At 41.9% G+C, this 14,920-nt stretch overlaps 2 protein-coding genes across 2 annotated transcripts in view; both read left to right on the plus strand.

Annotated features, from left to right (window-relative positions):
• RC3H2 (ring finger and CCCH-type domains 2) overlaps window positions 1–1,281 on the plus strand; it is a 63,984-nt gene extending 62,703 nt beyond the window's left edge. The window contains exon 22 of the mRNA XM_060154401.1: window positions 1,152–1,281. Coding sequence (XP_060010384.1) covers window positions 1,152–1,173 — 22 coding nt within the window. The 3' untranslated portion in view covers window positions 1,174–1,281. The remainder of the gene's footprint in view (window positions 1–1,151) is intronic.
• Window positions 1,157–14,459, plus strand: PDCL (phosducin like). The gene is made up of 3 exons (XM_060154406.1): window positions 1,157–1,328; window positions 9,807–9,988; window positions 12,186–14,459. The coding sequence occupies exons 1-3, from the start codon at window positions 1,157–1,159 to the stop codon at window positions 12,735–12,737; spliced, it is 906 nt and encodes a 301-aa protein (XP_060010389.1). The 3' UTR covers window positions 12,738–14,459.
• The last annotated feature ends 461 nt before the right edge of the window (window positions 14,460–14,920 follow it).

Consider the following 14,920-nt stretch of genomic DNA (forward strand, 5'->3'; position numbering starts at 1 on the left):
TCCTCAGCGGCCCCGCCCTCACCGAGCACACATTCCTCCTCGTCTTTCTTCCCACCTTTACCGCCTTGGTCCCTCTGCCTCTTTAAGTTAGGTTTAGTCCCCCTATTTCTCTCCACCTCCCTGCGCCCGGCCGTGTACCTGCGCCTTTTTCTCAACCCTGCCACTTAGGTACCCCTCTCCTCATCTGACTGCCCGGGTCACCGGATTCCCCCACTGATTCAGGCTGCCTCTATATGAGCTTGACAGATTGTGTAGAGGCCTCGTGCTGGGCATTGGAGGTCTCTGTTTGCAAGACCTCCCCGCCCGGTGGGAGAGTCACTTTGTAATGGAGTCTAACAGGCTCGGGGATGCCTTTAATCAAAGATGCATAGTATTGGGATGCTTAAAGGAAGGGGTGCTGGAGTTACAACCCCTCCTTGTGTGATCTGCAAGCAGGCCTGGCAGGGACTAAGCTGTACCTTTCTCCCAGAATGTACCAGGCTTCTTCTGATGCAGAAGCTTGGCTCTAACCATTGTCCTTTAAACACTGGGGAGTGATTAAAATCTTGTCAGGGGCCCGTCTTTTACCCAAAGTTATTAGGGCTTCAGAGCCCATCCATCCTAACCATCGCTGTGCTGATTGGGAGGTGGAAGGCAAGAGACAGATGAATGATTGGCCTAGGCAAACAGTGAGTCAGCATCCCATTCTTGATGCTCTTTTTGGAGTTTCTCATGAGGATTCTTACCAATTTTTCAATTACCAGCAGTCTTACTTGGTAGATAAACCAAAGAGTATGTGTAGATAAGACGTTCAGTCAGTAGTTTTCTCCAAGCCACCACCCTACTTCAGTGTACACTATTCAGAAGACAGTGGCTCACACCTTCATTCTCTTGGAGTCAGGAATCCTTGGGGTCTGAGCCCAGCTCCGCCATTTGCTGTAAAGTTTGGCACAAATTTTATCTCAGCCTCAATTTTACCTTCTACAGAAAGAGCATGATAAACCCTATCATGCATGGTCATGGTATGGATGTGCTGAGATCCTGCTTATGAAAACAGTCACTCTTATGGTCCTGTGCATAATAGGATCTGAGCACAGGTGATCCCTAACTCTTCAGATTCATGTCTGTCTGATTCAAGCCAGCATAGAGCCTGCTATGTCGCCCTCTCCCAGGCACCATGACGACCCTGGATGATAAGTTACTGGGGGAGAAGCTGCAGTACTACTATAGCAGCAGCGAGGATGAGGACAGCGACCACGAGGACAAGGACAGAGGCAGGGGTGCCCTGGCCGGCAGTTCCATGCCTGCAGATGCTGAGTTGGCAGGCGAAGGCATCTCAGTTAACACAGGTACTGGAAATCCTGTGCTCTGGGAACAGGTTTAAAAAATGTCCATTAAATATGTGTCAGAAGTCTTGTGATCACTTCTTTTCTTTCAAACTAAAATTTTTAAATTTTATTTTATTTACTTTTTTTTTTTTTTTTTTTTTTGGCGGTACACGGGCCTCTCACTGCTGTGGCCTCTCCCGTTGCGGAGCATAGGCTCCAGACGCGCAGGCTCAGTGGCCGTGGCTCACGGGCCCAGCCGCTCCACGGCATGTGGGATCCTCCTGGACTGGGGCACGAACCCGTGTCCCCTGCATTGGCAGGCGAACTACCAACCACTGCGCCACCAGGGAAGCCCTATTTACTTTTTAATACAGTAGGTTCTTATTAGTCATCAATTTTATACACATCAGTGTATACATGTCAATCCCAATCGCCCAATTCATCACACCATCATCCCCACCCCCCGGGGCTTTCCCCCCTGGTGTCCATATGTTTGTTCTCTACATCTGTGTCTCAACTTCTGCCCTGCAAACCAGTTCATCTGTACCATTTTTCTAGGTTCCACATACATGCGTTAATACGCGATATTTGTTTTTCTCTTTCTGACTAACTTCACTCTGTATGACAATCTCTAGATCCATCCACGTCTCCACAAATGACCCAATTTCGTTCCTTTTTATGGCTGAGGAATATTCCATTGTATATATGTACCATATCTTCTTTATCCATTTGTCTGTCGATGGGCATTAAGGTTGCTTCCATGACCTGGCTATTGTAAACAGTGCTGCAATGAACATTGGGGTGCATGTGTCTTTTTGAATTATGGTTTTCTCTGGGTATATGCCCAGTAATGGGATTGCTGGATCATATGGTAATTCTATTTTTAGTTTTTTAAGGAACCTCCATACTGTTCTCCATAGTGGCTGTATCAATTTACATTCCCACCAACAGTGCAAGAGGGTTCCCTTTTCTCCACACCCGCTCCAGCATTTGTTGTTTGTAGATTTTCTGATGATGCCCATTCTAACTGGTGTAAGGTGGTACCTCATTGTAGTTTTGACTTGCATTTCTTTAAAAATTAATGATGTTAAGCAGCTTTTCATGTGCTTCTTGGCCATCCATATGTCTTCTTTGGAGAAATGTCTATTTAGGTCTTCTGCCCATTTTTGGATTGGGTTGTTTGTTTCTTTAATATTGAGCTGCATGAGCTGTTTATATATTTTGGAGATTAATCCTTTGTCCCTTGATTCATTTGCAAATGTTTTCTCCCATTCTGACGGTTCTCTTTTCGTCTTGTTTATGGTTTCCTTTGCTGTGCAAAACCTTTGAAGTTTCATTAGGTCCCATTTGTTTATTTTTGTTTTTATTTCCATTACTCTAGGAGGTGGATCAAAAAAGATCTTGCTGTGATTTATGTCAGAGTGTTCTTCCTAAGAGTTTTATAGTGTCTGCTCTAAGAGTTTTATAGTGTCCGTCTTACATTTAGGTCTCTAATCCATTTTGAGTTTATTTTTGTGTATGGTGTTAAGGAGTGTTCTAATTTCATTCTTTTACATGTAGCTGTCCAGTTTTCCCAGCACCACTTATTGAAGAGGCTGTCTTTTCTCCATTGTATATCCTTGCCTCCTTTGTCATAGATTAGTTGACCATAGGTGCTTTGGTTCGTCTCTGGGCTTTCTATCTTGTTCCATTGATCTATGTTTCTGTTTTTGTGCCAGTACCATATTGTCTTGATTACTGTAGCTTTGTAGTATAGTCTGAAGTCAGGGAGTCTGATTCTTCCAGGTCTGTTTTTTTCCCTCAAGACTGCTTTGGCTATTCGGGGCTTTTGTGTCTCCATACAAATTTTAAGATTTTTTGTTCTAGTTCCGTAAAAACTGCCATTGTAATTTGATTGGGATTGCATTGAATCTGTAGATTCCTTTGGGTAGTATAGTCATTTTCACAATATTGATTCTTCCAATCCAACAACATGGTATATCTCTCCATCTGTTGGTATCATCTTTAATTTCTTTCATCAGTGTCTTATAGTTTTCTACATACAGGTCTTTTGTCTCCCTAGGTAGGTTTATTCCTAGGTATTTTATTCTTTTTGTTGCAGTGGTAAATGGGAGTGTTTCCTTAATTTCTCTTTCAAATTTTTCATCATTAGTGTATAGGAATGCAAGAGATTTCTGTGCATTAATTTTGTATCCTGCAACTTCACTAAATTCATTGATTAGCTCTAGTAGTTTTCTGGTGGAATTTTGAGCATTCTCTACGTATAGTAGCATGTCATCTTCAAACAGTGACAGTTTTACTTCTTCTTTTCCAATTTGTATTCCTTTATTTCCTTTTCTTCTCTGACTGCCGTGGCTAGGACTTCCAAAACTATGTTGAATAATAGTGGTGAGAGTAGACATCCTTGTCTTGTTCCTGATTTTGGAGGAAATGCTTTCAGTTTTTCACTGTTGAGAATGATGTTTGCTGTGAGTTTGTCGTATATGGCCTTTATTATGTTGAGGTAGGTTCCCTCTATGCCCACTTTCTGGAGAGTTTTTATCATAAATGGGTGTTGAATTTTGTCAAAAGCTTTTTCTGCATCTACTGAGATGATCATATGGTTTGCTTTTTTTGTTTGTTTTTTTGTGGTACGCGGGCCTCTCCCTGTTGTGGCCTCTCCCGTTGCGGAGCACAGGCTCCAGACACGCAAGGTCAGCGGCCATGGCTCATGGGCCCAGCTGCTCCGCGGCATGTGGGATCTTCCCGGACCAGGGCTCGAACCCGCGTCCCTTACATCGGCAGGTGGACTCTCAACCACTGCGCCACCAGGGAAGCCCGATCATATGGTTTTTTTCCTTCAGTTTGTTAATAAGGTGTATCACATTGATTGATTTGCATATATTGAAGAATCCTTGCATCCCTGGGATAAATTCCACGTGGTCATGGTGTATGATCCTTTGAATGCATTGTTGGATTCTGTTTGCTAGTATTTTGTTGAGGATTTTTGCGTCTATATTCATCAGTCATATGGGTCTGTAATTTTCTTTTTTTGTAGTATCTTTGTTTCGTTTTGGTATCAGGGTGATGGTGGCCTCATAGAATGAGTTTGGAAGTGTTCCTTCCTCTGTACGTTTTTGGAAGAGTTTGAGAAGGATGGGTGTTAGCTCTTCTCTAAATGTTTGATAGAATTCACCTGTGAAGCCATCTGGTCCTGGACTTTTGTTCGTTGGAAGATTTTTTTTTGTGTGTGGTACGCGGGCCTCTCACTGTTGTGGCCTCTCCCGTTGCGGAGCACAGGCTCCGGACACGCAGGCTCAGCAGCCATGGCTCACTGGCCCAGCTGCTCTGCGTCATGTGGGATATTCCTGGACCGGAGCACGAACCCGCAACCCCTGCATCGGCAGGCGGAATCCCAACCACTGTGCCACCAGGGAAGCCCTGTTGGGAGATTTTTAATCACAGTTTCAATATCAGTGCTTGTGGTTGGTCTGTTCATATTTTCTATTTCTTCTTGGGTCAGTCTTGGAAGGTTATACCTTTCCAAGAATTTGTCCATTTCTTCCACGTTGTCCATTTTATTGGCATAGAGTTGCTTGTAGTAGTCTCTTAGGATGCTTTGTATTTCTGCGGTGTCTGTTGTAACTTCTCCTTTTTCATTTCTAATTTTATTGATTTGAGTCCTCTCCCTCTTTTTCTACATGAGTCTGGCTAATGGTTTATCATTTTTGTTTATCTTCTTAAAGAACTAGCTTTTAGTTTTATTGATCTTTGCTATTGTTTTCTTTCTTTCTATTTCATTTATTTCTGAGCTGATCTTTATGATTTCTTTCCTTCTGCTAACTTTGGGTTTTGTTTGTTCTTCTTTCTCTAGTTCCTTTAGGTGTAAGGTTAGATTGTTTATTTGAGATTTTTCTTGTTTCTTGAGGTAGGCTTGTATATCTGTAAACTTCCCTCTTAGAACAGCTTTTGCTGCATCCCATAGGATTTGGATCGTCATGTTTTCATTGCCATTTGTCTGTAGGTATTTTTTGATTTCCTCTTTTATTTCTTCAATGATGTCTTTGTTATTTAATAACGTATTGTTTAGCCTCCATGTGTCTGTGTTTTTTACATTTTTTTCCCTGTAATTCATTTTTAGTCTCATAGGGTTGTGGTCAGAAAAGATGCTTGATATGATTTCAATTATCTTAAATTTACTGAGGCTTGATTTGTGACCCAAGATGTGATCTATCCTGGAGAATGTTCCCTGTGCCCTTGAGAAGAAAGTGTAATCTGCTGTTTTTGGATGGAATGTCCTATAAATATCAATTAAATCTATCTGGTCTATTGTGTCATTTAAAGCTTGTGTTTCCTTATTAATTTTCAATTTGGATGATCTGTCCGTTGGTGTAAGTGAGGTGTTAAAGTCCCCCACTATTACTGTGTTACTGTCAATTTCCTCTTTTATAGCTGTTAGCAGTTGCCTTATGTATTGAGGTGCTCCTATGTTGGGTGCATATATATTTATAATTGTTATATTCTTCTTGGATTGATCCCTTGATCATTATGTAGTGTCCTTCCTTGTCTCCTGTAACATTCTTTATTTTAAAGTCTATTTTATCTGATATGAGTATTGCTACTCCAGCTTTCTTTTAATTTCCATTTGCATGGAATATCTTTTTCCATCCCCTCACTTTCAGTCTATATGTGTCCCTAGGTCTGAAGTGGGTCTCTTGTAGACAGCATATAGATGTGTCTTGTTTTTGTATCCATTCAGTAAGCCCATGTCTTTTGGTTGGAGTATTTAATCCATTCACGTTTAAGGTAATTATTGATATGTATGTTCCTATGGCCATTTTCTTAATTGTTTTGGGTTTTTTTGTAGGTTCTTTTCTTGTCTTGTGTTTCCCACTTAGAGAAGTTCCTTTAGCATTTGTTGTAGAGCTGGTTTTGTGGTGCTGAATTCTCTTGGCTTTTGCTTGTCTGTAAAGCTTTTGATTTCTCCATCGAATCTGAATGAGATCCTTGCCACGTAGAGTAATCTTGGTTGTAGGTTCTTCCCTTTCATCACTTTAAGTATATCATGCCACTCTCTTCTGGCTTATAGAGTTTCTGCTGAGAAATCAGCTGTTAACCTTATGGGAGTTCCTGTGTATGTTATTTGTCATTTTTCCCTTGCTACTTTCAATAATTTTTCTTTGTCTTTAATTTTTGCCAATTTGATTACTATGTGTCTCGGTGTGTTTCTCCTTGGGTTTATCCTGTATGGGGCTCTCTGCGCTTCCTGGACTTGGGTGGCTATTTCCTTTCCCATGTTAGGGAAATTTTCGACTATAATCTCTTCAAATATTTTCTTGGGTCCTTTCTCTCTCTCTTCTCCTTCTTGGACCCCTATAATGCGAATGTTGTTGCGTTTAATGTTGTCCCAGAGGTCTCTTAAGCTGTCTTCATTTCTTTTCATTCTTTTTTCTTTATTCTGTTCCTCCGCAGTGAATTACCATTCTATCTTCCAGGTCACTTATCCGTTCTTCTGCTTGTTATTCTGCTATCGATTACTTCTAGTGTAGTTTTCATTTCAGTTATTGTATTGTTCATCTCTGTTTGTTTGTTCTTTAATTCTTCTAGGTCTTTTTTTTTTTTTTAAGGTACGCGGGTCTCTCCCATTGCGGAGCACAGGCAGGTGGACTCTCAACCACTGCGCCACCGGGGAAGCCCTCTTCTAGGTCTTTGTTAAACATTTCTTGCATTTTCTCGATCTTTGCCTCCATTGTTTTTCCAAGGTCCTGCATCACCTTCACTATCATTATTCTGAATGTTTTTTCTGGAAGGTTGCCTATCTCCACTTCATTTAGTTATTTTTCTGGGGTTTTATCTTGATCCTTCATCTGGTACATAGCCCTCTGCCTTTTCATCTTGTCTATCTTTCTGTGAATGTGGATTTTGTTCCACAGGCTGCAGGACTGTAGTTATTCTTGCTTCTGCTGTCTGCCCTCTGGTGCGTGAGGCTATCTAAGAGGCTTGTGTAAGTTTCCTGATGGGAGGGACTGGTGGTGGGTCGTGATCACTTCTAATTCCAGACCCGCATCCAGAGATAACCTAATGTTACCATTTCACTGTGCGTGGTTCTAGCCATTTCACTGCACAATACGAATATGTATGCATAGCAACGTGCTGATGATTAAAACAGACTTGCCTGCGTTTGAATCCAGCTTCTCAAATTGATAGGTGTTTGATATCACCTAAATCATGGGTATGAGTATATTGGTAGTATAAATTCTGAGAAATGGCATATTTACACTTTTACATTTTATTATTTCCAAATTGCTGTCAGTTGAGTTGGTACTGGTTTATAGTTTAAGCAGGAGTGTGATATTTCCCCATATATGTGACCTTCTACTATGTTATCAGACTTTTTAATCTTTGCCATCCTTATGGATGGCAAATGGGAACTCACCGTAGTTTTATTTTCTATCTTTTTAGGAGTGATGTTGAGCCTCTTTTCATAATTTTAAAGGTTGTATTCATATCCTTTGCTCATTTTTGAAATTGGGTAGTTGGTCTTTTTCTTCTTAGGGAGCTATATATTAAGGAAATTAATCTGTGGTTTGAGTTGCAAATATTTCTACCAGTTTATTGTTTGACTCTTGGCTTTTGTTCTTATCCTGGCAGAAAGTTTTTTTAATTGTTATGTGCTTGAAAGCATTATTTTATAGTTTCTTAGTTTTGTTTCTTATGTAAAAGGCCTTTCTTCACTCCAGGATTATAAAAAGACAGTCCCATGCCTTTTTTTCTTTTTTAGTATTTTTATGATTTTTTTTTTTTAACACAACGATTTATCTGGAATTCGTTTCCATGCAAGGTATGTGGTAGGACTCCAACTTAATTTTTTTTGGATTGCTGCCCAGTTGTTTCAGCATCATTTATTGAATAAACCATCTTTCTCCATTGTTTTGAAATGTCAGTTTTATCACGTACTGAATTTCTGCTTATATTTGCGTCTTCAGCCATACTTTGTAGTCTCTTCCACTGATTTGTCTTTTACTGTGCTATATCACACTGTTTTTAAGTATCGTGTTATAATATGTTTTAGTATCTGGTAGGTCTGGTCCCCCCCATACAATACCCTTCTATTTTTATTATTATTTCCTTAAGTTTTGCTTTCTTATTTTTCCACCACAAATTCAGGAGCAGGCACATGTGTGTAATCACATACTTTCATCAGAAACGCATTAAATATATGGATTAATTTGGGGATAATTGGTACCCTTGTGATGTTGCATCTTCCTAGCCAGGAATATGGCGTTGCTCCATTTATTCAGGGCTTTTGTAGTGTTTCTTGGCATCATTTTAAAGTTTTCTTTATACAGATGTTTATATTTTTGTCTCAGTGGCTTGTGACAACAAAGGTTTATTTCTCAGTCATGTTACGTGCTGCCTGTTGGGGTCAGCAGCTGCCCCGTTTCTGCTTTGTATGTCCTATCATCCAGGAACTAGGCTCAAGGAGCAGCCCCTGTCTGAGACATGCTGTTCTCATGACCAAGTATAGAGAGCAAGAGAGGGCTGTTGGAAACATGTAGTGACTCATTGCGTTTTTGCTCAGAATCCATTGGCCACAGCAAGTCAATGGGCAAGCCCCACGTCAGTGGGCTGGGGATACACGTTCTCATCCCACAGGAGGTATTGCAAGTCATGTGGTAAGGGGCAGGTCTATATAGCATGGGGACAGGGGGGTTTGGGGGTAGCTTGACTAACAGAACAGCCTGCCACAATCTTGTTAAAAAAGTCAGATAGGGCTTCCCTGGTGGTGCAGTGGTTGAGAGTTCGCCTGCCGATGCAGGGGACGCGGGTTCATGCCCCGGTCCGGGAAGATCCCACATGCCGCAGAGCGGCTGGGCCTGTGAGCCATGGCCGCTGAGCCTGCACGTCCGGAGCCTGTGCTCCACAAGGGGAGAGGCCACGACAGTGAGAGGCCCATGTACTGCAAAAAAAAAAAAAAAAAAAAGTCAGATAATACGGAAGCATAGTAAGAAAAAAGTAAAAGTTCTCTCTCACCAGTCCCCTTAGATCTCACTGCCTAGAGACAACCACTGTTAACAGTTTACCTATTTTTCTATGGACATACAAATGTACATGCACATATACAAATATCTGTAAATATTTATACATGACATACAGTTCTTTTTCTAAAAATTAAAGGATCATACCATGATACTGTTCTGCATTTTGCTTTTTTTTTTGACCTAATATGTTTGGACATTTTTCATGGCAGGGAACATATAGCTGCCTCATTCTTTCTAAGAGTCACTTTGTTTTCCTTTGAGTAGATGAATCTGAATTTATTTCACACATCTCCTAATGTTGGGCCTTCGCATGGCCCTTTAATTTGCAAACTGGGCTGCCTTGGACGTGGTTGCGTGTAGACCACGCTGCCCTGTGTGAGTGTCACTGTGGTGTCGATGGAGCCAGCTTTAGACAGATGTGCGCTGGCCCATAATCCCTCGCTCATCCTTGGTCACCTCCACGTTCACCCCACCTCAGGTCCAAAAGGCGTGATCAATGACTGGCGCCGCTTCAAACAGCTGGAGACGGAGCAGCGGGAGGAGCAGTGCCGGGAGATGGAGAAGCTGATCAAGAAGCTGTCCATGAGCTGCAGGTCCCATGTGGACGAAGAGGAGGAGCAGCGGAAGCAGAAGGACCTCCAGGAGAAGATCAGTGGGAAGGTAATTAGAAGCGCCCAGGCCTTTCTCAGAGGCTACCCTGGCTGCTGGGCTTAGTGATTCAAGAGGCGGAAGGGTTTGATTTGGCCTCCAAGAAGCGGTGCAGGGCTTCCCAGGTGGTGCAGTGGTTAAGAATCCGCCTGCCAATGCAGGGGACACGGGTTCGAGCCCTGGTCCAGGAAGATCCCACATGCCGCAGAGCAACTAAGCCCGTGCGCCACAACTACTGAGCCCATGTGCCACAACTGCTGAAGCCCTCGGCGCCTAGAGCCTGTGTTCCGTAACAAGAGAAGCCACCGCAATCAGAAGCCCGCGCACCGCAGTGAAGAGTAGCCTCCACTCACTGCAACTAGAGAAAGCTGTGCAGCAACGAAGACTCAGTGCAGCCAAAAATAAATAAATAAAATAAATTTTAAAAAAGATACTAAGAAGCAGTGCAGTGCAGGAGAAAGTGCAGTCATGTCATAGCTTGGCCACACCTGGGTTTGAATCTCAGCTGTGCCACTAGTAACTGTGGGGATGTCTCTTCCACTCTGACTCTGGTTTGTCGTTGGTTAAATGAGGTCAGTCTCTCGATACAGTGCCCATCACAGGCCGGTTGAAAGTGATCAGGAAATGTGAGTTTCCTGTCCTTTCTCAAGGTCTTACCTTGAGCCAGAAACAAACCTCTGAGATTGGGAGATATTATCCCCATTTTACAGATGGTGAAACCAAAGCTGAGAGGTGGGAGGGGACTTGTTCAGGGCAGTGCAATTAAGAAATGCTAATAGGAACTAGGATTCTAACCCAGATTTTCCTGTTCTTTCCATGATGTTGTTCTGTTTCATCTGAAGCCTATTCATGAGAATTTATTTTAGTGAAGCAATACAGTAGAAGCAGGCAGACACTGTGGAAGATATTTGGAACTAGGTCCCTGACTCTCTCTTACCTTCCCAAAGCGTTCTTCAAAAGGATCCTTTAATTCCCCACCATGCTTTCTGACCACGGAAGGATGTCTAGAAGTGCCTGAAATCATTTGGCCGTGGCCCAAAGCAGCTCTTGGCTGGAAATACCCGCCGGGGTCGGGGAGCAGACAAGAGGATTAAGTGAGGAGTTTGCCTTGACCAGGAGGATGATTTCAGGGCATTAGACTCAAGCAAGACCATAACAGGTCAGAAAGAACCGCTCTGGTGGGGGAGCAGTGAGAGGGGAAGAAGAATGGCTCTGGCTGTGATGCAGTAACAACACGTGTCCTGATCTGGTGTGGCCTCCCAGCCGCCACCCTCTCATCTGTGCCAGGGTAGGCAGAGCTGGGCTTCATCACAGGAGCAGAGATGTCTTGCTACACCAGGGCAGGAGAGGGAGAATGCTTTTGTAATGGAAGCTGGCTTCAGGACAACATGCCCACGGCTCACAGCGCTTCCTTGTGCTGCGGTGGAGACCAGACAAAGCCACACAGCACATGATCACATGGGGCAGTCCTGCTGGGTTGTTGCAATGAGACAGAACTGGCAACTGCCTGAATGCCAGAAGTAGGGGGGTGGCTAAGCAAAATAGGCCACATTATTTATAATTTTATAAAACATGTTTGGAAGCATGAGGAATAATTTATGATATAATAGTGCTAAGTGGCAAAAGCAGGCTATAGCTTAATTGGTACACCCACAGCTGCTGTTATAAAAGCAGAAATGGTTTTAGCACGTGACTGGTAATAAAAAGAAGAATAGGTTTTTAGAATGTGTGTGACTGTATGTTTTGGTGTGGGAGGCAAGGAGGGTGGCACAGGGCAGGGATTATGAGTGTTCAGGTTCCTTAATGTCCTGTTGTCTTTTCAACAAAAACAAAACAGTGGATAAAATAATTAATCCATTGTCAGGACTGACAAAAAGACAAAAGCTCACGAAGTGATGTTATCTGATGCTGCCTGTCTGGATGGAGAGGCGCTATGACACAGTAGTTGAAAGCCTGGGTTTTTAAAAAAATCTAGTTTGAATCCTGGTCTTATACTTGCTACCTATGTGAACTTATACAGATAATCTCAAGTCTCAGAACCTCATTTGTAAAGTGGGGGTAATAAAAGTCCCTTCCCGATGGGGTTATCAGAAGATTTCAGTGAGGTGTAACGCATCTAGAGTATTAGCGTGGCGCCTCATACATCTTGTGTCACCCATGTCACTGTTGGGTTTATGTTTCTTACGCTCACTTGCTGGTCCTCCCGCAGATGACTCTGAAGGACTTTGCCATGATGAATGAGGACCAAGACGACGAGGAGTTCCTGCAGCGGTACCGGAAGCAGAGGATGGAAGAGATGCGGCAGCAGCTCCACCAGGGGCCCCAGTTCAAGCAGGTTTTTGAAATCCCCAGTGGAGAAGGGTTTCTGGACATGATTGACAAAGAACAGAAGAGCACCCTCATCATGGTCCATATTTACGAGGACGGCATCCCAGGGACCGAAGCCATGAACGGTTGCATGATCTGCCTGGCCGCAGAGTACCCAGCCGTCAAGTTCTGCCGGGTGAAGAGCTCGGTGATCGGGGCCAGCAGTCGCTTCACCAGGAACGCCCTTCCCGCCCTGCTCATCTACAAGGGGGGCGAGCTGATTGGCAACTTTGTCCGTGTCACTGACCAGCTGGGGGAAGATTTCTTTGCGGTGGACCTTGAAGCTTTCCTCCAGGAGTTTGGATTGCTTCCAGAAAAGGAAGTCTTGTTGGTAACCTCTGTGCGTAACTCAGCCACCTGCCACAGCGAGGATAGCGATTTGGAAATAGATTGAATGGCTGGGCTGGTGGCATAAATTTCTCATTGTTTGGGCTGGAAGACACACGTCCTTGTGTTTATTTTCGTTCTTTTCTGTGTCTTCTGGCTTTTCTGCTGTTCTTTGTAGTCCCTTTTATGACATGTCAAGTCAAGAAATTCTTCTATCAAATCAGAATGCTGAATCACCTTGTGGCTATCCATAAAGTGACCTAACATTGTATAAACAGGAAGCCAGGCTTCTGAACTGTTTACTTAAGATTCTCTAGCATGACATCTCTGTTATTGTTTCCAGTCAGTATTTACATAGCATCCTGAAGACAGTGTCCTGGAAATTGTCTTCAGATGATCTCAGAGGTCTCTGCCAGGTCCGGGAATATAATTCTATATAGTGTGTTATTTGCAACATAAGTAATACATTTCCTTCATCAAATGATTGTAAATTATATTTACTTATAATCAGACTTATAGTCTTAGAAGGCAGTTAAATTTTTTCCCCCTAGACCGTATTCTCTCCCAGGGTCTTGTTTAAAGGTTCCAGACCGTGTATGTTTGCCCCATCAAGAGGGGGGTGACCTTTGTCACCAGAGCCGATATCCTGCTCAAGCATTATTAAGTCTACAGTAGAGGAAGGATCGAGATGGACTGCCCTCTTGATGCTGAAAGACCAGCTTGGCTTGAAAATTAGAGCTGAGATAGAGCTGGGAAGCCTTTTTAAAGGAAGATCTTTCAATTAAGATACCCCTGCTCGTCTTTTTCTCTGTTTCTTTTTTATTTAACAAGGTAATTTTTTGGTTTCATGTAGCTTTTGTTAAAACTTTTTTGCATATTGGAAAAGTTAATATTCAATAGAATACAGAAAATACAGAAGCAAAACTAAGAAAATTAGAATAATCCTGCCACCTAGGGTAAAACACTATTAATATTTTGGGATATTTTTCCAAGGTGTTTTCTTTGTGTACACATTTTGTTTGCTTATTAAACAAAACAGTGGGATCATTCTGAACATACTGTTTTATAGTATGGTCGGCTAATATAGCAAACGTTTTTCCATGTTATTAAACACTCTTTTACAACATTTTAAAGTGGCTATTTATACCGTTGTATAGGTGTGCTGTAATTTGCTTGGTGGTGTTCTCTTGAAAACAGCAAAGACTTTTTATTACAAAAGTAATTGATGTTCATTGTAGAAAATGTAACAAAAATTGTTAAGCTAAAAAGATTGAACAGCTTTGTAATTCCACCAACCAAAAATAATCCCTGTTAAATCATTTTTACAGGTATCCTTCTGGTCTTCTTTCTGTGTGTTTATAATAATGATTGTCTTTTGAGTTTTCTCTTCATGTTTTTTACTTTAAAATATGTACAGTGTAGGGCCAGGGAAAATGTGATCTGTAGTTAGATGTTAGCTTTAAAGTTCAGTTTTGCTTTTCCTGGCTGTTTAGGAATTGACTAACTGTAGAAGGGTCATGACAGTATCTCTTGTAGTTAATCAACAAAAAGAAAGTGCATGGTTTTTTAATTAAAAAAAACTCACTGTAGAAAGTGTGTGGAAAGTATAGAAAATTATTAGAGGCAGAGACAACTGTTGTCAGTGTTTTTATTTTCTTCCAGTTTTTTCAATATTTTTAATACATTGAGAGCTTTTTGAATTTAGTTCTGTGTTTTGTTTAATATTATATCATAAATGCTTTGACATGTTATAAAAATTCTAAATAAATAATTTTTAACAGCCTGATAATATTCCATCACTTGGATATGCCATACTTTATTTAACCAGACCCTTAATATTGGATATTTAGATTCCTAGCTTTTTGCTAAAACACTTTGTATTTTGGGCTATATTTTGGATCATTCTCTTAGTATAGATTTCTAGAAGAGGAATTATTGGGTAATGGACAGAAACATTTTAAAAGCTTTTACAAGCCATCTACTGGTTCTCATTGGAGATGAAAATATATTGATATTATGGTCTCCCAGAACCTTGACTTTGCCTTTCAAGAGCAGAAATTCTAGGATAAAGTGAACAGACATGGAATGGGGAATTCTTAGAGTCTTAAATCTCCAACTCAGGGGTAATGCAAACAGCACGGGCTTTGGAGTCAGATCAAATACTGTCTGTTTCTCACTGGTGGTGGAGCTTCCGCTGAGGCACCTAGACTTCCTGAAACTCAGTTTCCTCGCCTTGGCAGTGGGAACAAC

This window comes from Lagenorhynchus albirostris, chromosome 7 (assembly GCF_949774975.1).
Source record: "Lagenorhynchus albirostris chromosome 7, mLagAlb1.1, whole genome shotgun sequence".
NCBI lineage: Eukaryota > Metazoa > Chordata > Mammalia > Artiodactyla > Delphinidae > Lagenorhynchus > Lagenorhynchus albirostris.